Consider the following 25,294-nt stretch of genomic DNA (forward strand, 5'->3'; position numbering starts at 1 on the left):
AATATTGAGGCAATTACCCCCATCATCAATCCCAGCCTTCCCTTTGTGGCATGGTACCTTGCAGTACAATTTCAGAGAGATCCATACACTTGAACACAAGTTATTGTCTGGAAACTAGAAAAATGCTTATTTTTGGCCCCTTTTTGGCCCCCAATTCTTAAACGTTTCAGCAATTACCCCCAAACTCAATTCCAGCTTTTCCTTTGTGATATGGAACCTTGTAGTACAATTTCAGAAAGATCAATGCACTTACACACAAGTTATTGTCATGAAACTAGAAAAATGCTTGTTTTTTTGCCCCTTTTTTTGCCCCTAATTCCTAACATTTTGAGGCAATTACCCCCAAAATCAATCCCAGCATTCCTTTTGTGATATGGAACCTTGTGGTACAATGTCAGAGAGATCCATACACTAACACACAAGTTATGTCTGGAAGTTACAAAAATGCTTATTTTTGGCCCCTTTTTGGCCCCTAATTCCTTTACTGTTGGTACCATAACCCCCAATTCAATCCCAACCTTCCTTTTGTGGTATTGAACCTTGTAGTAAAATTTCATAGAGATCCATTCACTTAAACTAAAGTTAGAGTGCGAAAACCAATGTGTCTTCGGACGACGCCGGACGACACCAGACGACGACGACGACGACGACGACGACGACGACGACGCCAACGTCATACCAATATACGACCACAAAAATTTTTTTGCGGTCGTATAAAAACGGGACCCAAAATTAAAAATCTAAATACACGGTTAGATTTGGAATATCAAAGAACCCCAATAATTCAATTTTAGATGAAATCAAACAAAGTTTAATTTTGGACCCTTTTGACCTCAATATGAACCAATTTGATAGCAGGGCCCACAAATAAAAAATCTAAATACATGGTTAGATTCAGCATATCAAAGAACCCCATATATTCAATTTTTGTTGAAATCAAACAAAGTTTAATTTTGGACCCCAATTCGGACCAACTTGAAAACAGGGCCAAAAATCAAAAATCTAAATACATGTTTAGATTCAGCATATCAAAGAACCTCATATATTCAATTTTTGCTAAAATCAAACAAAGTTTAATTTTGGACCCTTTGGACCTTAATGTAGACCAATTTGAAAACTGGACCCAAAATTAAAAATCTAAATACACTGTTAGATTCGGCATAACAAATAAATAAATGTGATCAAAGATTTTACAAATCTAATGCGCCATACTGTGCAATTAAAGATTACTTCTTGAAATTTTTCAATATTTGAAATTTGAAAAAAAAAATAATATTTGAAGAATAATTCTTTTTAATTTCTGAAATCTGAAATGAGAAAAAATTGACCCCCCACAATTTTTTTTTATTCCCCCCCCCCCCCCCACCCCACCTTTTTTCCCCCAAAAAATTCTTTCCCTCAAGATATGGTCATAATCTCAATTCAAATTTCCAATGGAGTTGGCAACCATAATTACCCATTTAAATTTACCATAGTGCTAACTTTATCTATTATATGGATTTTTTTGTAAAAAAAAAAGATGCAACATTTGCAGATATTTTTACTGGTCTTCCTTTATAAATATGCATTTCTTTAAACATAATTTAAAAGCAGTGTAAGGGAAGTAACCAAAGCGTTGTATTTGGATTACCTCCCTTACACTGTTTTAAATTATCTTTATTGTTCATTAACCATTACTTTATACATAATTTAAAAGCAGTGTAAGGGAGATAATTTCAATGATGTATTTGATTTATCTCCCTTACACTGCTTTAAATTATGTTTTGTACTAAAGTATTTGTTCATTAACCAGGACAACCTTGTTTTTCCCCCTTTTTTGCCCTTAATTCCTAAACGGTTTGAGCCATAACCCCCCAAAGCAAATCCTAACCATCCCTTTGTGGTATGGAAACTTGTAGTATAATTTCAGAGAGATCCATACACTGTTGCACAGTTATTGTCTGGAAACTAGAAAATGCTTATTTTTGGCCCCTTTTTGGCCCCTAATTCCTTAACTGTTGGTACCATAACCCCCAAAATCAATCCCAACCTTCCTTTTGTGATATTTAACCTTATGGTCAAATTTCAAAAAGATCCATTCACTTAAACTAAAGTTAGAGTGCGAAAACCAATGTGTCTTCGGACGATGACGCCGGACGACGACGACGACGACGACGACGCCAACGTCATACCAATATATATTTTCTATAAAAATGATCAAAATGGAATATTTGGATACAGAAATAATCTATTCCCATAGCCATAAAAAATTTATTGTAGCAAAAAAATTTTAATTTGATTTCATGTTATATATAAATTATAGTATAATGACCACAAACATAATGAATTATTTCAAACAAAGAAATTATAGTAATATAAAAATTTGGTTGGTTCAAACATCTTTATACATGTATCTTGAAGATACATACTCCTGAAACATGTTTGTGAGCACCCTACCCTCCCCTAGCCTCATAAAGAATATAAATTACCTTCTATAGACATGCCAGCATCAACACATTTCTTATATCTACAACTTTTACACAGATTTCTGGTGGAGGTATTAATTTCACATGACCCTGTTTTTGAACATCTGTATTTACCAAGCTCCCTCTCCTTTGCCATTCTTCTAAAGAATCCCTGAAAATATATACAGTAAGTGTGAATGCTCTTACACGCGCAACTCTCATTCTAACATGACGTTCTTCAAACGCTTTGAGTACACACCCGTGGTAAAATATGAATATATTGTTTGGGCTGTTCTGAACGTACTCCCGCGTCATATGCTTTTTTATGAATGAGCTACCTGACGTCATAGAACGATGACGTAAGAATATAAGCATTTTACGGGAAAATACACGCTTGTGAAACCGAAAATCATCACAACAAGGAAATGTAAACAAACGATGCTAAAATGTGTTATATAAGCCATTTTTTGTATACATATAAGACATATAAGTACAATTATCATTTAGATTCATCCAAACCTATCTAAATATGTTATTGTAAAAAGTTTAAGCATGTCATTTATTCAGTTTGCTTGGTCTTTTACATCAATTTAATAGTGCGTTTACTTATGGGAACGGCAAATAATGCCTTCATCTAGAGCGCTTCGATCCAAAACAATTGCCTTATTTGTCCTATTAGAATCGAAATAATTCATGGGGGCTTGAATATATCGTGATTTTACCACGGGCTGTCCCTTTATGCCGATATTTTACCCCTCGCTATCGCTCATGGTAAAATATTTGTCATAAAGGGCCAACCCTTGGTAAAATCACGATATATTCAAGCCCCCGTGAATTATTTCTTAATTATATTCTAAACAGCTGATGCATTTTTTCTTTTAACACCTTCATTCAGTTCTACAGGAATTTCTCCAAAGGCCTCAAATCAAATTTTATTTTATGATTAAAGAATTTAGTAAACACGCTCACATAACTCAAATACCCACATCAATAGATAAAAGTCCTGCCTTCAAGAAATAATTTCTCATTTCTTATAAGGCCAACTAAATCAATTACCGGTAGTAGATTTTCATCCAACTTGTAGAAAAAATTGAGGCGGGTGGTAGGGTTTATTTTTTTATTTTTATTTCCTCTAAAACCTTTTTGAAATGAGTTCTTCCTGTGTTAGGGTAATAAAATTATCTTATATAAAGAATTCTGCATACTTTATCAACTATTTCCAAATTCTGAAATAATAATTCTGATTGGCAACCACTATTCTAATTGCTCAAGAAACCAATTTTCAGTCAGTAGCAAAAATGTGGAAGAATACTATCTTCTAGACTACTTGCATCAATTTTCTTTGGCTTTCTGAGCTATGTTTGTAGTGCCCATAAAATGAAGCAGTGTTTCAGGAACATCAAGGGTCTGATTGTTTGAAGTGCTAACCATCCACATCAGATTGATAAACCCCCATGAATGATATTGAAAGAGCAAGAATGACGACACAAATTAGTATGAAAAACAAGTATATTGAGTACAGAGGGAATATAGATGAAAACCAAATATGTGTTGAAAATACTAGAGCTGATGCTTTGCAGATTCTTATGCAAGATGCATCAACTGCCTAAAAACAAGAAGTGATTCAAAAGAAGTTGTTAAATGACTTTCTTGAGTGGCCTGGGTTAGAGGGTATTAAGAGGGTTTTTATCAACAAATATAATTTGGAAGTAAATCTAGTTATACATTGGCTGATGTCTGTACTCCAAGTTTTATACCATCCACCCTGAGATTACTTTAACACATTGTAGTCTCAGATCCATTGCACAAGTTTATACTACTCAAGTAATTTTGTTCATACCAATGTGTGTGATTATTCTTGCACTTTCGATATAATTCATGAGGGTTTAAGGTAAAAATTTCCTGATACAAAATCATTGTATAAATAAAGAATCCACGGTTTTCTTATCTGAAAATTTGTGATGTACCGCGATTTTTGTTCTTTTACATTGCTAATTACCTGTAACCCAAAAATTTCGAACTTTCTAACTAATCTCTCCTACTAGCAATGTAACTTGGCCATTGTAAACCAACTTAATTAACTATTCTAGTTTAACCACTCGAAGAAATATGAAAACCATGTCAATATTTGTAAAACTTATTATCAGGCCGATTACCAGTAACGGAAACGAACAAAATTATAATTTTAACGGAAGCAAACAAAAATGAAAGGCAAAATTCAGGGACATGAATAATCATAATAGTTTCTTATTTATTTGTAGATAAATGCAGTAGTCTTGAAGAAAAGTAAATTATGTCACATGATTTTAGTCATTATTGAAAGTTTCCTGTGTAAAGTAAAGTCTCTTGTCGTTTTCATCCACATCTAATGCTGCTCAGGCAATGTAAAAAAAGAGTTTTAATATTAAGTTCACCAATGGAGGACAGAAAAAAACAGTTTCAACTATTCTGCAATGTTGCCAAAGTAGATCAATTTGAGGACATTATTTTCATTTTTGTGATTAAAAAGCTTACTTTCCTTAACGGTGGCATTTTAAAATGACAATGAATTAATCAAGACTCAAACAGCCGGTGGAAAACAGGATATAAAAATGTCTGGCTAGATCAATAGTTTTTGGAAACCCTGCATACAGCATGCTAAAATAATCCTCTATATCCCTCCTTTTTATCAATAAGTTTTGAATATTTATCTCAGTTGTTATGCTAATTCAAAATGAAAGTTATAACTGACAAATATGATTCTTATATGACAAGATATTTATGTAGAAGATGTTTTAAAAAAAGTTGATATGATATTAAAGTTTTCTGTTGTAACCATTGTCCCAAAAATTGTGCAGAAAATCACCACTTTTTGGTCGATAGATTACAATCTCTGGGAGGGTCAGTGCAATTAAATGTGTGTGTTTGCTGATTTCCAAACGACAAAGAAAAGTAAAAACAGTGCACTGTGGATTAAAAAAAAAATCATTGGAATTGTTCTGAGCTTAAAATTAAGGGCTATACCAAACACATGGATTCCCTGACATCCAAACAAGAAAAAAAAAAAAAATCATGAAAAGGAACTAGAGGCTCTAAAGAGCCTTTGTCGCTCACCTTGGTCTATGTGCAGTATCAAACAAAAGACACTCTCCAACATTGTAGACGAGAATAGACCATGACAAAAACCTCTATTTTGTTGATCTTCTATTAGTGATCTCTTAGTCTGTTTAGTTTCTCTCTATCTTCTTTAGTATTTGCTCAAAACACAAAAGAGGGTAAAAAAATCCTCATTTAAGGGCAATCACTCCTATGAAGAGTGACAGTCTACTAACTATATTGGCAAAATTTGACTTTTTAATAGATCTTGCCGTGCTGATCATTTTTGTGATTTAAAGTGTTTATTTATCTATTATAATATAAATCATATAAGGCATAACGGAAAAAAAATGTTTCTCTCTAAATATCATAGTTTTCATGATAATATGCAAAAAAATGCTTCGCTGAGCGCAGCCTGATATGACCGCAGAGGTGAAACCCTAAACAGTTGGGGCAAATTTGGACACAATATTCAAGCTTGATACTGTCTGAATTTGGATTGTGATCAAATTTTTTACATAATATAGGTTTCTGACACAAAATAAATGTGGTCAAAGATCTTATAAATCCATTGCACAATACTGTGCAATTGAAGATTTCTTCTTGAAACTTTTCAAAAATTCGAAATTTTAAAAATTTTGAAAAAAAAAATATGAATTCCTTAAAAAAATTGGGAAAAAAATCCCCCCCCCCAACTTTTTAAAACCCCCTTGGAGCAATAACCCCAAAACTCAATCCCAGCCTTTCCTTTGTAGTATGGAACCTTGTAGTACAATTTCAGAGAGATCCATACACTTACACACAAGTTATTGTCTGGAAACTAGAAAAATACTTGTTTTTGGCCCCTAATTCCTGCATGTTAGGGGCAATTAACCCCAAATTCAATCCCAGCCTTCCCTTTGTTATATGGAACCTTGTGGTACAATGTCTGAGAGATCCATACACTTACACACAAGTTATTGTCTGGAAACTAGAAAAATGCTTCTTTTTGGCCCCTTTTTGGCCCTTAATTCCTAAACTATTGACCCCATAACCCCTAAAATGAATCCCAACCTTCTACTTGTGGTATTAAACATTGTGGTACCATTTCAGAGCAATGGAAATACTTATACACAAGTGATTATCCTGAAACTAGAAAAATGCTTGTTTTGGGCCCCTAATTCCTAAACGGTTGGGACCATCATCCCCAAAATCAATCCCAACCTTCCTTTTGTGGTATTGAACCTTCTTAAAAAATTTCATAGAGATCCATTCACTTAAACTAAAGTTATTGTCCGGAAACCAATGTGTCTTCGGATGACGACGCAGACGACGACGATGACATCATACCATTATACAATCCCAAAAAATTTTTTGCGGTCGTATAAAAATGAAAAAAAATGAAAAAATCTGTCATTTATGGGCAATAACTCCTATAAGAATTTGTCTAACTGTTTTGACGTATGTGGACAATTGGTAGAGCTCATTATTCTGAACATTTTTGCTCCTTTCAGATTTTCTCTATTTATAATGGTTCAAAAAATAATAGATAAAACTGGCATTTTACCCCTATGTTCTATTTTTAGCCATGTCAGCCATGTTGGTTGGTAGGCGGGCTCATTGGACACATTTCTTAAACTAAATACCCTAATGATGATTGTGGCCAAGTTTGGTTAAATTTGTCTCAGTAGTTTCAGAGGAGAAGATTTTTGTAAAAGATTACAAAAATTTACAAAAACTTGTTAAAAATTGACTATAAAAAGGGCAATAACTCCTCAAGGGGTCAATTGACTATTTTAGTCATGTTGACTTATTTGTAGATCTTACTTTGATGTACATTATTGCTGTTTAGTTTATCTCTATCTATAATAATATTAAAGATAATACCCAATAAAATGCTCTGCTGGGGCACAGCTTGATACGACCGCAGAGGTCAAACCCTGAACAGTTGGGGCAAGTATGGACACAACATTCAAGCTTGATACAGCACTGAATTTGGGTTGTGATTAAATATTTGACACAGCATAGGTTTCTGACACAGAATGAATGTGGTCTAACAACTTAAAAATTTTTAATTTACCTATTCAAACCATATCATTATTATTTGCTTTTATATATAAATCAGAAATAACCAATTTAAAATGGAAAATTTTAAAGAAAAAAAAATCCCTCCACTAAATTTTTTGAACCCCCTTATGATTCATCACCCCCAAACTCAATCCCAGCCTTCCCTTTGTGGTATGGTACCTTGCAGTACAATTTCAGAGAGATCCATACACTTGAACACAAGTTATTGTCTGGAAACTAGAAAAATGCTTGTTTTAAGGCCCCTTTTTGGCCCCAAATTCCTAAACGTTTAGGGCAATCACCCCAAAACTCAAACCCAGCTTTCCTTTTGTGATATGGAACCTTGTAGTACAATTTCATAAAGATCCATACACTTACACACAAGTGATTGTCCTGAAACTAGAATAAAATGCTCCGCAGGGCGCAGCTTGATACGACCGCAGAGGTCGAACCCTGAACAGTTGGGGGAAGTATGGACACAACATTCAAGCTTGATACAGCTTTGGATTTGGATTGTGATTAAATATTTGATACAGCATAGGTTTCTAACACAGATTGAATGTGGTCTAAGAACTTAAAAATTTTAAATTGGACATTCACCTATTATGGTCCAATATCCAAAATCTAAATACATGGTTAGATTCAGCATATCAAAGAACCCCATATATTCAATTTTTGTTGAAATCAAACAAAGTTTAATTTTGGACCCCAATTTGGACCAACTTGAAAACTGGGCCCATAATCAAAAATCTAAATACATGTTTAGATTCAGCATATCAAAGAACCCTAAGAATTCAATTTTTGTTAAAATCAAACTAAGTTTAATTTTGGACCCTTTGGACCTTAATGTAGACCAATTTGAAAACGGAACCAAAAATTAAGAATCTAAATACACGGTTAGATTCGGCATATCAAAGAACCCCAATAATTCAATTTTTGATGAAATCAAACAAAGTTTAATTTTGGACCCTTTTGACCTCAATGTGGACAAAGTTGATAACGGGGCCCAAAAATCAAAAATCTAAATACATGGTTAGATTCAGCATATCAAAGAACCCCATATATTCAATTTTTGTTGAAATCAAACAAAGTTTAATTTTGGACCCCGATTTGGACCAACTTGAAAACTGGGCCCATAATCAAAAATCTAAATACATGTTTAGATTCAGCATATCAAAGAACCCTAAGAATTCAATTTTTTTAAAAATCAAACTAAGTTTAATTTTGGACCCTTTGGACCTTAATGTAGACCAATTTGAAAACGGAACCAAAAATTAAGAATCTAAATAAACGGTTAGATTCGGCATATCAAAGAACCCCAATAATTCAATTTTTGATGAAATCAAACAAAGATTAATTTTGGACCCTTTTGACCTCAATGTGGACAAAGTTGATAACGGGGCCCAAAAATCATAAATCTAAATACATGGTTAGATTCAGCATATCAAAGAACCCCATATATTTAATTTTTGTTGAAATCAAACAAAGTTTAATTTTGGACCCCGATTTGCACCAACTTGAAAACTGGGCCCATAATCAAAAATCTGAATACATGTTTAGATTCAGCATATCAAAGAACCCTAAGAATTCAATTTTTGTTAAAATCAAACTAAGTTTAATTTTGGACCCTTTGGACCTTAATGTAGACCAATTTGAAAACGGAACCAAAAATTAAGAATCTAAATACACGGTTAGATTCGGCATATCAAAGAACCCCAATAATTCAATTTTTGATGAAATCAAACAAAGTTTAATTTTGGACCCTTTTGACCTCAATGTGGACAAAGTTGATAACGGGGCCCAAAAATCAAAAATCTAAATACATGGTTAGATTCAGCATATCAAAGAACCCCATATATTCAATTTTTGTTGAAATCAAACAAAGTTTAATTTTGGACCCCGATTTGGACCAACTTGAAAACTGGGCCCATAATCAAAAATCTAAATACATGTTTAGATTCAGCATATCAAAGAACCCTAAGAATTCAATTTTTGTTAAAATCAAACTAAGTTTAATTTTGGACCCTTTGGACCTTAATGTAGACCAATTTGAAAACGGAACCAAAATTTAAGAATCTAAATACACAGTTAGATTCGGCATATCAAAGAACCCCAATAATTCAATTTTTGATGAAATCAAACAAAGTTTAATTTTGGACCCTTTGGACCTCAATGTGGACCAATTTAAAAACGGGACCCAAAATCCAAAAACTAAATACACGGTTAGATTCAGCATATTTAAGAACCCCATGAAATCAAGAATAAAACCCCATTGAAATTGGTCAAGAAATAAGCAATTTATAGGAAGTATCTTCTTTTGCACAATCCTGTGCTATTAAATATTTCTTGCTATTGCGCAATACTGTACAATTGACAATTTCTTGCTATTGCACAATATTGTGCTATTGGATATTTCTTGCTATTGCGCAATACTGTGCAATTGAAGATTTCTTGCTATTGCGCAATACTGTGCAATTGAAGATTTCTTGCTATTGTGCAATACTGTGCAATTGAAAATTTCTTGCTATTGCACAATACTTATTATATAATAATTTACACATCCTGTTTGGTGTGTATCTCCTACCATATCATTATTATTTGATTTTAAATATAAATCAGAAATAACCAACTTAAAATGGAAAATTTTAAAAGAAACAAAAAAGGAAAAAAAGAAAAAAAAGGAAAAAAAAATAAATCCCCCCCCAAAATTTTTTGAACCCCCATTATGATTCATCACCCCCAAACTCTATCCCAGCCTTCCCTTTGTGGTATGGTACCTGGCAGTACAATTTCAGAGAGATCCATCACTTGAACACAAGTTATTGTCTGGAAACTAGAAAAAAATGTGTTTTTTGGCCCCTTTTTGGCCCCAAATTCCTAAACGTTTAGGGCAATTACCCTCAAACTCAAACCCAGCTTTCCCTTTGTGATATGGAACCTTGTAGTACAATTTCAGAAAGATCCATACACTAACACACAAGTTATTGTCATGAAACTAGAAAAATGCTTGTTTTTTGCCCCTTTTTTGGCCCCTAATTCCTAAAATTTTGAGGCAATTACCCCCAAAATCAATCGCAGCATTCCTTTAGTGATATGGAACCTTGTGGTACAATGTCAGAGAGATCCATACACTAACACACAAGTTATGTCTGGAAGTTACAAAAATGCTTATTTTTGGCCCCTAATTCCTTTACTGTTATTACCATAACCCCCAAAATCAATCCCAACCTTCCTTTTGTGGTATTGAACCTTGTGGTAAAATTTCATAAAGATCCATTCACTTAAACTAACGTTAGAGTGCGAAAACCAATGTGTCTTCGGACGACGCCAGTTGACGCCGGGCGACGACGACGCCAACGTCATACCAATATACGACCACACAAATTTTTTTGCGGTCGTATAAAAATGCTTGTTTTTTGCCCCTTTTTGGCCCCTAATTCCTAAAATTTTGAGGCAATTACCCCCAAAATCAATCCCAGCCTTCCCTTTGTGGTATGGTACCTTGCAGTACAATTTCAGAGAGATCCATACACTTGAACACAAGTTATTGTCTGGAAACTAGAAAAATGATATTTTTGGCCCCTTTTTGGCCCCTTATTCCTAAACGTTTTGAGCAATTACCCCCAAACTCAATTCCAGCTTTCCCTTTGTGATATGGAACCTTGTAGTTCAATTTCAGAAAAATCCATATACTTAAACACAAGTTATTATCATGAAACTAGAAAAATGCTTGTTTTTTGCCCCTTTTTTGGACTCTAATTCCTAAAATTTTGCGGCAATTACCCCCAAAATCAATCCCAGCATTTCCTTTGTGATATGGAACCTTGTGGTACAATGTCAGAGAGATCCATACACTAACACACAAGTTATGTCTGGAAGTTATAAAAATTTGTAAGGGTTCCGCGGAACCCAGTGTCTCGCCTACTTTTTCTGTTAATCGCAGGCTCAACAAAAATGAGGAAGTAAATCAATAAAAATATTCCTCTTGATACTATCTTTTGATTGTAAGAAGCTTCTGTCCAAGTTTGGTAAAAATCCAGGATAACTTATGAATCTAATAAATGTTTAAAAGCTTTAACTGCAGACTGAATGTAATGTTAACTGATAGAAAACAAAAATTTCCTTCTAGATACTAGCATTTGATCATAAACAAGCTTCTGTCCAAGTTTGGTACAAATCCAAAATAGTATAAGAAAGTTATTAAAAATTTTAAAAACTTTAACCACAGAGTGAATGTGTTGTTTCCTGGCAGAAAATCTAAGTCCATTTAAAAGTAAAATACGGAAAAAATAAATTTATTTTTTTACAAAATTTCCTTCTAGATACTAGCTTTTGATCATAAACAAGCTTCTGTTCAAGTTTGGTACAAATCCAAAATAGTATAAGAAAGTTATTAAAATTTTAAAAACTTTAACCACAGAGTGAATGTGTTGTTTCCTGGCAGAAAATCTAAGTCCATTTAAAAGTAAAATAAGGAAAAAATGGATTTTTTTTTTTACAAAATTTACTTCTGGATACTATCTCATGATCATAAACAAGCTTCTGTCCAAGTTTGGTAGAAACCCAGGATAGTTTAAGAAAGTAATTAAAATTTTAAAAACTTTAACCACAGAGTGAATGTAATATTTCCCGGCAGAAAAACTAAGTCCATTTATAAGTAAAATACGGAAAAAATGGAATTTTATTTTTACAAAATTTACTTCTGGATACCATCTTATGATCATAAACAAGCTTCTGTCCAAGTTTGGTAGAAATCCAGGATAGTTTAAGAAAGTTATTAAAATTTCAAAAACTTTAACCACAGAGTGAATATTTGTGGACGCCGCCGCCGCCGACGACGACGCCGACGCCGACGGAATGTAGGATCGCTATGTCTCGCTTTTTCGACTAAAGTCGAAGGCTCGACAAAAATGCTTATTTTTGGCCCCTTTTTGGCCCCTTATTCCTTAACTGTTGGTACCATAACCCCCAAAATCAATCCCAACCTTCCTTTTGTGGTATTGAACCTTATGGTAAAATTTCATGGAGATCGTATAAAAACTGCAAAATTTTCTTAAAATTACCAACTCAGGGGCATCAACCCAACAACGGGTTGTCTGATTTGTCTGAAAATTTCAGGGCAGATAGATCTAGACCTGATAACAAGTTAACCCCCCATGTCAGATTTGCTCTAAATGCTTCGGTTTCAGAGATATAAGCCAAAATCTACATTTTTCCCTTATGTTCTATTTTAAGCCATGTCGGCCATCTTGGTTGTTGGGCTGGGTCATTTGACACATTTTTTAAACTAGATACCCCAATGATGATTGTGGCCAAGTTTGGTTAAATTTGGCCCAATAGTTTCAGAGGAGAAGATTTTTGTAAAAGTTAACGGACGACGATGGACGACGGACGCAAAGTGATGAGAAAAGCTCAATTGGAACAGGTAAGTGTATAAGCATATCTACATTTATTCATCCTTACCTTACACCCCTCACAGGTTAGAGCTCCAAAATGGAATCCTGATGATGGAGCACTACAAACACGACAAGGAATATCTCCTACATTTTCTTTTTTAACATCACTTCCTGAAAAACAGATAAAGTTATGTGTCACATCATCAGTTGTATAGATATCTGAGATTTGAATGTTACTACTTTCTAACACATACAGAACAAGCCCATACCATACAGAGAATCCCTTTTAACATTATAGAATGACAACAATTTAGGTAGTCACATTAAAAGTATATAAACTAGAAAAAAATGCGCTCCACCTGGAGCAGCTGGATACGACCGCAGAGGTTGAACTCTGAACAGTTGTGGCAAGTATGGACACAATATTCAAGCTTGATACAGCTCTGAATTTGGATAGTGATTAAATATTTGACACATTATAGATTTCTGACACAGAATAAATGTGGTCAGATAACTTAAAAATTTGAAATGGGACATTTAATCTACTTAATGATTCAATATCCAAAATCTAATTCCATGGTTAGATTCATCATATAAAAAAAAACCATGAATTCAATCAAAGTTTAATTTTGAATCCTTTGGACCTTAATACCGACTAGTTTGAAAACAGGGCCCAAAATTAAAAATCTGAATGCACAGTTAGATTCAGCATATCATAGAACCACAAGAATTCAGTTTTTGATGATATTGTGGCGATTTTGGACGATAGCAGTGCCACAAATTTTGTCGATATTGTCTATTTTTGTGGGAACTATTATTTACCTTGTGAATACTTTGTGTATAATGGAGACTTTGTGTTTTAACTTAAATATGTTTACATTGTTTTGTCTATATTTCTGCCAACTGTACTTTGTATTATAGCAGTAAATGTGTGTATTTTATTACATACATGTAGTTACCTATTGTATAATCATTTTTATATCATTTGATCCAGAATGAAAGAAAACATGTGTTTTCTTACCGGCAGCATTTGATCAAAGGTACGTTACTTTCACTTTTGTTTTTACCGGCAGTAACGGGTATTGTTATAAAAATTATGTCAAAAGAAATCGTCTAATTTTTATACTGTATTGAAGTTATATTTGTGTATGTTTTTCGAACTAGTGATAGATGTTAAAGTATTTTATATAAAGTTAATGTAGAATGAAGTTTTATTTAGATATAAGAAATCATTCCATATGATCTATTTTTGCACCGACGTTGCGCACCTTTTCAGCGGTAATAGGGTTGGAATGACGTCATTTACTTTGACGCTAATGTCAAAGATATTTGCTTTCTAAGGAAGTTTCCTTATTTGGTCATACATTTTAACCATATTTGGAATTTCATACACGCCAAACAAAACAATTGCGTAAGATTTATAGTATTTTACTTCAGTTCCAGCTTGTCCCTATCGCCTGTTAGCAGCTTAATAAAAGTGTCTGAATAAATTTGAAGGCACAGTTTTTCTAATACAGAAGTTTAAAGTTCCTGAATATTTTATAATTATTTGTTTCAGTTCCTTTAAGGGAATCTAATTGTTCCAGTTTCCGGTTTTCAAAGGAGGCATAGATAGAACCTGTGTGTTCCTTGAATGTCGCTTTTTGGTGTATCTGTTTTATAGTATTATCTGTTCGTCTAATCTATACGGAATATTGTTAATTGTTAATTGTTGATTGCTGCTTTAAGAAATTTATATCTGTTAACTCGTGTTACAGTTGTTATTAATATTATGCCAGTCTCGTAAATAAAAGTTATTACACTTGATGCGGTTTTGTGTTTAAATTCAGAACATCAACGTAAATTCTAGTGTGATACTTTATTAAATTATCTTTAAAAATACAATCCGTCTTACACACACACAAACAGGAGATTTTGCGCCAACCAAGAAACTATACTAGGCTGTTTGATGTGTCGAAAGTTTATGTAATAGGTAGTAGTAATTATCTTGAGTGTTTATATTTCCTATTAAATCATTTTGGTTCATTGTTGGTTCCTGTTGGTGTCTGTCTGTTCTTTTAAGTGAGTTAGTTGGTTAGAAAGGTTCTCACCGGTTTGCGAACACGTTACAATATCAAACAAAGTCTAATTTGGGACCCTTTGGATCTCAATGTAGACCTATTCAAAAATGTCCAAATATCCAATATAGTAATACATGGTAAAAACCTCAAACAATTCAAAACTTTAAAATTAATCCTCAATGAAATTGGTTAAAAAATTTGTATTTATTTTCAATTGAAGATTTCTTGCTGTTGTGCAATACTTGCGCAATACTTAGTAAATCTGTTTACAAACTAAATATAATAATTTACACACCCTGTTTGGTGTGTATCTCCTGCCATATCAGTATATAATGTTTCTTTATAAATTTATGTTAGAACCAGCTTACCAGTATTAGAAAAGTCTTGTTTTTGGCCCCTATTTGGCCTCTAGTTTCTTAACGATATTAAAGCCACAACCCACAAAATCGACCCCAACCTTCTGTGTGTGGTATGGAACCTTGTGGTACAATTTCATAGAGATCCATTGACTAATACTTAAGTATTTGTCCGGAAACCAGAAAAACCTTGTTCCTCCCCCCTTTTTGCCCCTTATTCCTGAACAGTTTGAGCTATAACCCCCAAAATCAAACCCTACCTTCCCTTTGTAGTATGGAACCTTGTGTTTCTATTTCATAGAGATCCATAGACTAATACTAAAGTAATTGTCCATTAACCAGAAAAACCTTTTTTCCCCTTTTTTTGCCCCAAATTCCTAAACGGTTTGCGCCATAACCCCTAAAGTCAATCCCAACCTTCCCATTGTGGTATGGAACCTTGTGGTACAATTTCATAGAGATCCATACACTTATACACAAGTTATTGTCCGGAAACTAGAAAAATGCCTTTTTTGGCCGCTTTTTGACCCCTAATTCCTATAGTTGGGACCATAACCCCCAAAATCAATCCTAACCTGTTCCGGATTGCACATGAGATGTTCCCTCTACCGCTCTCTATGTATACGACGTCACCTTTGCTGTGACGTTACTTATCTCAGAGTTCCAATACAAGTATCATTGCAAGCACACGTTCTTATTACTTAGCCTTAATTTGTGTCCGATACAACCACTCTACGATACAACCTTCCTTTTGTGCTATTGAACCTTGTGGTTAAATTTCATAGAGATCCATTCACTTATACTAAAGCTATTGTCCAGAAACCAAATGTCTTCCGATGAAGACAGAGCCATGATAGCAATATACGAATGCAAATTTTTTGCGGTCGTATTAAAACTGTGCAGAGGGATAAAAATTCATACCAACACCTTGCATTTGTATTGATATGATCCTGGATTGCTATAAAAACAAGAGGCTCTGAAGAGCCTGAATCGCTCACCTGTAATTTTTTGCTTAAATCTTTCATCAATGATTGCTTAAAAATTCCATTGAGATGTTCTTTGTATCTGTCATATTTTCTTCAAAAGCAAAGAAATACATTTTACCCCTATGTTCCATTTTAGCCATAGTGGCTATGTTTCTTGACATACAAGAAAATAAAATACAAAATTTATACTAGATACTCTGAAACTCATTCAGCCCAAGTTTGGCTGAAATTGATTCAGCAGTTTCAAAGGAGAAGATTTTTTAAAGTAAGCAAACAAGATGAACAAATTGTGAAAAATTGTCTTTAAAGGGCAATAACTCCTTAAGGACTCATTTGACAATTTTGGTCATATTAACTTATTTGTAGATCTTACTTTGCTGAACATTTTGCAGTTTACAGTTTATCTTTATCATTAATACTATTCAAGATAATAACCAAAAACTGCAAAATTTCCTTAAAGTTACCAGTTCAGTGGTAGCAACCCAACAATGGGTTATTAGATTCATCTGAATATTTCAGGGCTGATAGAACTTCACCTAATGAACACTTTTACCCCATGTCAGATTTGTTCTAACTCCTTTGTTTTTTTAGATATAAGCCAAAAACTGCATTTTACCCCTATGTTCTATTTTTAGCCATGGTGGCCATGTTTTTTGACGAAACAAAAAATAAAACACAAACTTTATTCTAGATACCCTAAGGATCATTCAGCTTAAGTTTGGTTGGAATTGGTTCAGTAGTTTCAGAGGAGAAAATTTTTTAAAGTTAGAAAACATGATAAACAAATTGTGTAAAATTGTCCTTAAAGGGCAATAACTCTTTAAGGGGTCAATTGACAATTTTGGTCATATAAAACTTATTTGTAGATCTTACTTTGCTGAACATATTTGCTGTTTTACAGTTTATCTTTATCATTAATACTATTCCAGATAATTAACCAAAAACTGCAAAATTTCCTTAAAACTACCAATTTAGTGGTAGCAACCCAACAATGGGTTATTAGATTCATCTGAAAATTTCAGGGCTGATAGAACTTTACCTGATGAACACTTTTATCCCCGTCAGATTTGCTCAAACTGCTTTGGTTTTTGAGATATAAGCCAAAAACTGCATTTTACCCCTATGTTCTATTTTTAGCCATGGCGGCCATGTTTTTTGACGAAACAGAAAATAAAACACAAACTTTATTCTAGATACCCTAAGGATCATTCAGCTTAAGTTTTGTTGGAATTGGTTCAGTAGTTTCAGAGGAGAAGATGTTTGAAATAGTTCACACCAGACAGACAACGGACGACGACGACGATGGACGCCAAGTGATGGCTAAAGCTCACAGTTCCTTCGGAATGGTGAGCTAAAAAACTGGTCATGCTGGTTATGAGAAGTTGAGGATTTAAAGAACAGATACAACATTCACTTATAACCACACACCATCCTGCCATATCTTAGCCTGCTGTATGAGAAATCAAAGAGGAACAATTCAATTATTAAATTCATGATTCAGTAACTTTTATTCAATTTCATAATCAATTTCATAACTCGACTGAGCCGTCTAAAGTAATTGGTTTTAACAATGTAAATTCCATGGGAAGTTGATTTAGTTAAGGCAATTCATGAACTGTCATTTATAAAATATATACTATTACTACCAATTTGGCCTTAGCTTCCAAATTTTTTTTATCAAACTAGACTTGATAGAAAAACACTAGTTTTGGACAATAGACAATAAGTCTTTGTGAGAATACACACATAAAATGCACATGAGTATGACCAATGTCAAGAATGATTTAAATGCTTTATAAGGAAATTTACCTGGACTATACATGTTTAGAGACAAACATTTCTGTAGACGACAGTACTGACACTGGACACGACTTTCAGCTGTCATCTGACATTTCTTATCACGTAAACAAACATATTTTGTCTTGTCATTCCTGCAAGATCTCATGAAGAATTTCTGAAATAAAAAAAAAGAAATGTTTGTTTATACATCCTTTAAATGTTTCAGACAAATGTTATTAGTCATAAATCTTCTTACATGTATATAAATATTTCATCTAGGTACATGTACTCTTTAGTCTAGACTGCAGTTGCTGAAAATTCCTAAAGTCAGAGGCCAGGTGCCTGCCAATCAAGGATTTTGGCCAACCATATATACATTTTTTTGTAGATCTACATGTATTTAAGCAACATAGCCCTGAGCACCATTGATGAGTCTTTTGTAGACGAATCGAGCATTTGGTGTACAAAATTTGAATCCTAGTATCTATGATGAGTTTATTCACAACCACTGGGTCGATGCCACTGCTGGTGGAGGTTTCTCCCCTAGGGTATCACCAGCCCAGTAGTCAGCACATCTGTGTTGACATGAATTATCATTGATATGGTCATAATTATAAATTAACTGATTATAAAACTTTGAATTTTTCTAAATACTAAGGATTATCTACCCCAGGAAAAGATAACCTTAGCTGAATTTGACAAAACCAATCAGAATTTTGGTTCCTCAATGTTCTTCAACTTCATACTGTATTTGGTCTTTCTAATTTTTTTGATTCGAGCGTCACTGATGAGTCTTTTGTAGATGAAACGCGTGTCTGGCGTACAATATTTGAATCCTGGTATCGATGATGAGTTTATTTGCAAACCATGGCTAAGTAGCTAGGACAATGCTTCAAGTACATGCACATTTGAAATGAGATCTCTTAATAATTCACTTGAGATATTATGTGGTCTCATGTTAATCTAATCAAAATACATGTAATTTAACTGTTTTTGTTACAATGTATCTATTATACAGTAATTCTTTATTTGAGTGCTTGTCCAGGGTTTTTTGTATGTTCAATAATGTATGTTTTGTTAATCTACTGATCCAGATTAAATAGAGGTAGGGTTAAAATAAAAATGAACAGGTCATAACCCTGCCACATTTCAACTAAGGAACCTCACCAGTAGTTGTCATATATGTCATTTCTTCATATTTTTTCTTCTAATTTGGAGAATATGATGTTAATCTTTGGTTGTTCTGTTAAATTGACAACTTTATAGATTTGGGACAATATTGAGCTTGGCATATATTTTATAAACAGGTGTCTATTGTTGAAGACTATATGCTTACCTCTAGATGTCTTTTTGGTTATTTTTTGAGTTCTCTCATAAATGAGTGCATACCCCTCATTTCCTTTTACACATATCTCTAATTACAAAATATAGATTTACCTTACAAGCCTCACAAGCAAAGGCTCCACAGTAAAATCCAGCTGCTTTATCACCACAAACCTGGCAAATCATATCACCTTTCATCCACTTTTTACCTTGCTTCTTTTGTGGTGTTACATCACTATTTTCTTGGTTCATTTTAGAATCACTAGAAGAAACTTTGTCTACACCAACATTTTCTAAAGGAAATGATGTCTTTAAAATCTCAGACTCTATCAAATCATCCAAATCATCATCATTTATTGTTTGTGTTGAAGTCATCTGGGAATTAGACATTGTCTCCAAATCAAAATTTGTTGATGAGACTTGATTGTCATACTGGTTCCCAGGTGATAAATGGTGAAGGGATATATCCTTGACTAAACCAGGTCTACTGACTGCAGGGTTGTCCATTACCTCCAATTTCAATTCTAATAAGTTTATATTCCTTGCACTATTCTTTGTACTATGTATACAGCTAATGGGAATAAGATTTTTCTGTTCTTGATTATCTTCATGAAGATGTTCTTTAAGAGACTGAAGAGAAAATTTTTCAATAAAATGAGAACCTTCCTTGAACAGTTTTTCTTTAAGGATATCTGCATATGTTGTTTCTGAGGTTTTCTGTTTCTGATTCACGGTCAAATTTATTGCTTCATCACTTCTTTCGTATCGAGTGATTTTTTCTTTTGGAAAAGAGGATCTATAATCCTTGAAGCTATCTAAAGGAACATTTCCATCACTGTAACCATTTACTAGAATATTGTGGCAATTGTTTACTGTGATACTACTTTGTCCACAATAATCAAAGAGATCATCAGGTTCAGACTTTATAAAAGATGTATCAACTGAAGTTCTATTCAACTGATGAATATGATTCAATTTTAGAGTTCTCTTTTCCTGTAAACTTTCAAAACTACTCCAACCAATGGATCTACTGTCATCAGAAAAAGTCAGACCATTTGGTTGTTTAAGGGTTGTGTAAAATTTAGTAGTTTCATTATCAGTAGTGCCATTCAATAATTTTGTGGTAAAACTATTTGAACTGTCCTCTACAAATCCTCCGTTATTCAAAGGCAAGAAAGACCTTGAATCATGAAAATTGATGTCAATGGAAGACGGTGAATCTAAGAAACTATCGCTATTAAAATATTGTGCCCAATCCTCAGATCCTGATTCCTCTCTTACCCTTTTCTTGAAAAGCTTCTTTGGTGCATAAAAAGCTTGATTTAGCTCTTCATCCATAGCTGATGAAGAGCCTGTTTATCTTAACATCTGTTAGTTTATTCATCTAAAAGAAAAGAAAATTACATGTATTTATTTGGGTTTACTTTCAGTGCATAGAAAAATATACTGAAAGATTTGTGACAATGTATTTTGCTACTTAAATTCATATACTAAGTATGTAATATGGTGTGAAAGTTTTCTTAATAAGACTTAATAATTAGGTATTTTTTGTCCTACATTAACAGCTTATGAATTTGCAAATAAAAAGTTATAACACATTGTGGAAAGATATGTTGTCACCTGATTATTATTATTTCGTCCCCGATTTGGTAAAACTTATCGTTTCCAAACAAAGTAATATAAATACATGTAAGCTTGCTACTTTCACAAGTATTAAAAATAAAACATGTTTATAAAGGAGTAAATAAGGCCCTTATTTGGCCCAAATATTACTGAAATTTAAAAGTTATCATACATATTCTTAAATTTGCCTTAATTAGACTATAAGGTATTCAGAAAAGAAAAAAAAATCACTTTCCTTGTTTCTCATCAAATTTTAAGTTTATTTTAGATTGGCAAAGTATGTGCGCAACCAAGAAACAACTTTATATTTGATGAGATTTTGTCAATAGTTATAATAAAGCTTCTCTTAAATTATTTTGTTGTTTCTGGCTGCCCACGATGATTCCACAATGGAAATAACGATGGAAAACTGCATGAATTCTGTATTTTTCATGAAAACAATACATATTATGACATAATTGAGATGTCATCAAATATAAAATCTCATGTTTTTCATTTATATTTCTTGACTCTATGCATTTTTTGAATATCATCAAAAGGAGTTCCTGTTTAAAAAAATTTGAGATAAACTATAAATTTCTGACGAAAACTAGTACCGGAACAGTACCTTATTTGTCTGCTATTCCTGACTATCATACTAAATTTTGATGCCCCAGAGCAAAAATGATTATTGTATGATGTCAATAGGCCAAGTGTTGCAATACTTCAGGTCTGACATGAGTCATAGAATCCCAACAATACCAATAAGGTTTATGCTGTTAAATGCCAGATTTCTAACTGATCATTTCTAACCAGTGAAATAAAAAGAAAATTTTACTAGAGCAGAACATATAAATATTGGGAGTCCTGGTATTGGTCCTATACTGCGTGCATTGACAAACATCTTCTTTCAAAAACAAACAAAAAATGTATCAATACACTGGTATAAATCAAACACCAGATTTAGTACATGTAATTGAAAATATTGTGTGAAAATATTTATATATTATAAAGTATATACATGTATATAAGTTAACTACAATTTCTATCATTTTTGGTTATTCAATTTATCTGTTTACACAAGCTTAAGGTTAGTAAAGTTCTGAAAACATGTTTGTTGTCATACAAATGTAGGCCCACTGAACTATTGGAAAGTCATAACAAGAGGCTGTCGAGTGACAGCAAACAGGATTTTCCTGCAGAGGTGGAACCCTGAACAGTTGAGCAAGTATGGACACAACATTTAAGCTTAAAACAGCTCTGAATTTGGATTGTGATTGAATATTTAAAATAGATTATTATCTAATTAATAATGAAAATGATATTTGCAAATCTCAACCCCAAACAGGATCATGTAAAAATTAAACATTAACACATACAACAAAAATGAAATACCACATAATAACTATTACATCTACCTTCAGAACACACATGACTTAAAAAAAAATAGTTATAAAGAAATTATGATGTTATCATTACTGGTTCATGGAATAAGTTTGAGTTATTTCCCTTTGAACAGAAATATGGTTTAACATAGTACGTTAACATTAGATATGATTTAATATAGTTCTCTAAAATTAGATATGATGTAACACAATGTATATCTATTTTCAAATTATAATCAATTATAATCAATAGTTCCAAATATTTTTTCTTTCATTTGTACCAATCTAATATAGATCTGCAGCTTATCTATCAAAGTCAACAAATTTTTCTACACAATGTAATGTAATGAAATATATCCTTTAATAATAAAATGCTCCGCTGGGCGCAGCTTGATACGACCGCAGAGGTCGAACCCTGAACAGTTGGGGCAAGTATGGACACAACATTCAAGCATGATACAGCACTGAATTTGGATTGTGATTAAATATTTGACACAGCATAGGTTTCTGACAGAATGAATGTGGTCTAAGAACTTAAAAAATTTTAATTTACCTATTCAAACCATATCATTATTATTTGCTTTTAGATATATATAAATCAGAAATAACCAATTTAAAATGGAAAATTTTAAAGAAAAAAAAAAGGAAAAAAATGAAAAAAATATCCCTCCCCCAAATTTTTTGAACCCCCTTATGATTCATCACCCCCAAAATTCAATCCCAGCCTTCCCTTTGTGGTATGGTACCTGGCAGTACAATTTCAGAGAGATCCATACACTTGAACACAAGTTATTGTCTGGAAACTAGAAAAATGTTTGTTTTTAGGCCCCTTTTTGGCCCCAAATTCGTAAACGTTTAGGGCAATTATCCCCAAACTCAAACCAAGCTTTCCCTTTGTGATATGGAACCTTGTAGTACAATTTCAGAGAGATCCATACACTTACACACAAGTTATTGTCCTGAAACTAGAACGGTTGTATATATATGCTTGTTTTTTGCCCCTTTTTGGCCCCTAATTCCTAAAATTTTGAGGCAATTACCCCCAAAATCAATCCCAGCCTTCCCTTTGACGCATGGTACCTTGCAGTACAATTTCAGAGAGATCCATACAATTGAACAAAAGTTATTATCTGGAAACTAGAAAAATGCTTATTTTTGGCCCCTTATTCCTAAACTTTTTGGGCAAATAAACCCAAACTCAATTCCAGCTTTCCCTTTGTGATATGGAACCTTGTAGTACAATTTCAGAAAGATCCATACACTTACACACAAGTTATTGTCATAAAACTAGAAAAATGCTTGTTTTTTGCCCCTTTTTGGCCCCTAATTCCTAAAATTTTGAGGCAATTACCCCCATAATCAATCCCAGCATTCCCTTTGTGATATGGAACCTTGTGGTACAATGTCAGAGAGATCCATACACTAACACACAAGTTATGTCTGGAAGTTACAAAAATGCTTATTTTTGGCCCCTTATTCCTTAACTGTTGGTACCATAACCCCCAAAATCAATCCAAACCTTCCTTTTGTGGTATTGAACCTTATGGTAAAATTTCATAGAGATCAATTCACTTAAACTAAAGTTAGAGTGCGAAAACTAATGTGTCTTCGGATGACGACAGCAATGATGACGCCAACGTCATACCAATATACGACCGCAAAATTTGTTTGCGGTCGTATAAAAATAGATTATTATCTAATCAAAGGAGTTCACTTCATAAAAAAACAAGAGTGCACACGCTGAAATGTCTCGCCTTCTTTACTAATCATTGATATTATGTTGATAGTCCTAAATATAAAGCTTTATTACAACTGTCACATAAACTTAACATTAACCAAGTAAACTAAACATTGACCAATGAACCATGAAAATGAGGTCAAGGTCAGATGAACCATGCTAGGCAGGCATGTACAGCTAACAATTCTTCCATACAACAAATAGAGTTGACCTATTGCTTATAGTTTAAGAAAAACAGACCAAAACACAAAAACTTAACACTGAGCAATGAACCTTGAAAATGAGGTCAAGGTCAAATAAAACCTGCGTGACTGCCAAATAGATCATAAAATATTTCCATACACCAAATATAGTTGAACTATTGCATATAGTATAAGAAAAACAGACCAAAACACAAAAACTTAACTATAACCACTGAACCATGAAAATGAGGTCAAGGTCAGATGACACCTGCCAGTTGGACATGTACACCTTACAGTCCTTCCATACACCGAATATACTAGACCTATTGCTTATAGTATCTGAGATATGGACTTGACCACCAAAACTTAACCTTGTTCATTGATCCATGAAATGAGGTCGAGGTCAAGTGGAAACTGTCTGAAGGGCATGAGGACCTTGCAAGGTACGCACATACCAAATATAGTTGAACTATTGCACATAGTATTAGAAAAAAAGACCAAAACTCAAAAACTTAACTTTGACCACTGAACCATGAAAATAAGGTCAAGGTCAGATGACACCTGCCCGCTAGACATGTACACCTTACAATCATTCCATACACCAAATATAGTAGACCTATGGCATACAGTATAAGAAAAACAGACCAAAACACAAAAACTTAACTATAACCACTGAACCATGAAAATGAGGTCAAGGTCAGATGACACCTGCCAGTTGGACATGTACACCTTACAGTCCTTCCATACACCGAATATACTAGACCTATTGCTTATAGTATCTGAGATATGGACTTGACCACCAAAACTTAACCTTGTTCATTGATCCATGAAATGAGGTCGAGGTCAAGTGGAAACTGTCTGACGGGCATGAGGACCTTGCAAGGTACGCACATACCAAATATAGTTGAACTATTGCACATAG

At 33.5% G+C, this 25,294-nt stretch overlaps 1 protein-coding gene and 1 long non-coding RNA gene across 3 annotated transcripts in view; one reads left to right on the forward strand and one right to left on the reverse strand.

Moving 5' to 3' along the window:
- LOC127698455 (uncharacterized) overlaps positions 1-25,294 on the reverse strand; it is a 53,290-nt gene that overhangs the window by 21,953 nt on the left and 6,043 nt on the right. For both annotated transcript variants that reach the window (XM_052201908.1, XM_052201907.1), the window contains exons 2-5: positions 19,580-20,849; positions 18,173-18,317; positions 13,029-13,132; positions 2,469-2,616 (exon numbers count right to left, since the gene is read on the reverse strand). In XM_052201908.1, the coding sequence (XP_052057868.1) occupies positions 2,469-2,616; positions 13,029-13,132; positions 18,173-18,317; positions 19,580-20,803 (1,621 nt within the window). In that variant the 5' untranslated portion in view covers positions 20,804-20,849. The remainder of the gene's footprint in view (positions 1-2,468; positions 2,617-13,028; positions 13,133-18,172; positions 18,318-19,579; positions 20,850-25,294) is intronic.
- LOC127698545 (uncharacterized) lies at positions 7,908-24,143 on the forward strand. Its single transcript, XR_007980884.1, has 2 exons — positions 7,908-8,106; positions 22,956-24,143. It is a non-coding gene; the product is annotated as an uncharacterized LOC127698545 (long non-coding RNA).

This window comes from Mytilus californianus, unplaced genomic scaffold (genome assembly GCF_021869535.1).
Source record: "Mytilus californianus isolate M0D057914Y unplaced genomic scaffold, xbMytCali1.0.p SCAF_4, whole genome shotgun sequence".
Taxonomy (NCBI): domain Eukaryota; kingdom Metazoa; phylum Mollusca; class Bivalvia; order Mytilida; family Mytilidae; genus Mytilus; species Mytilus californianus.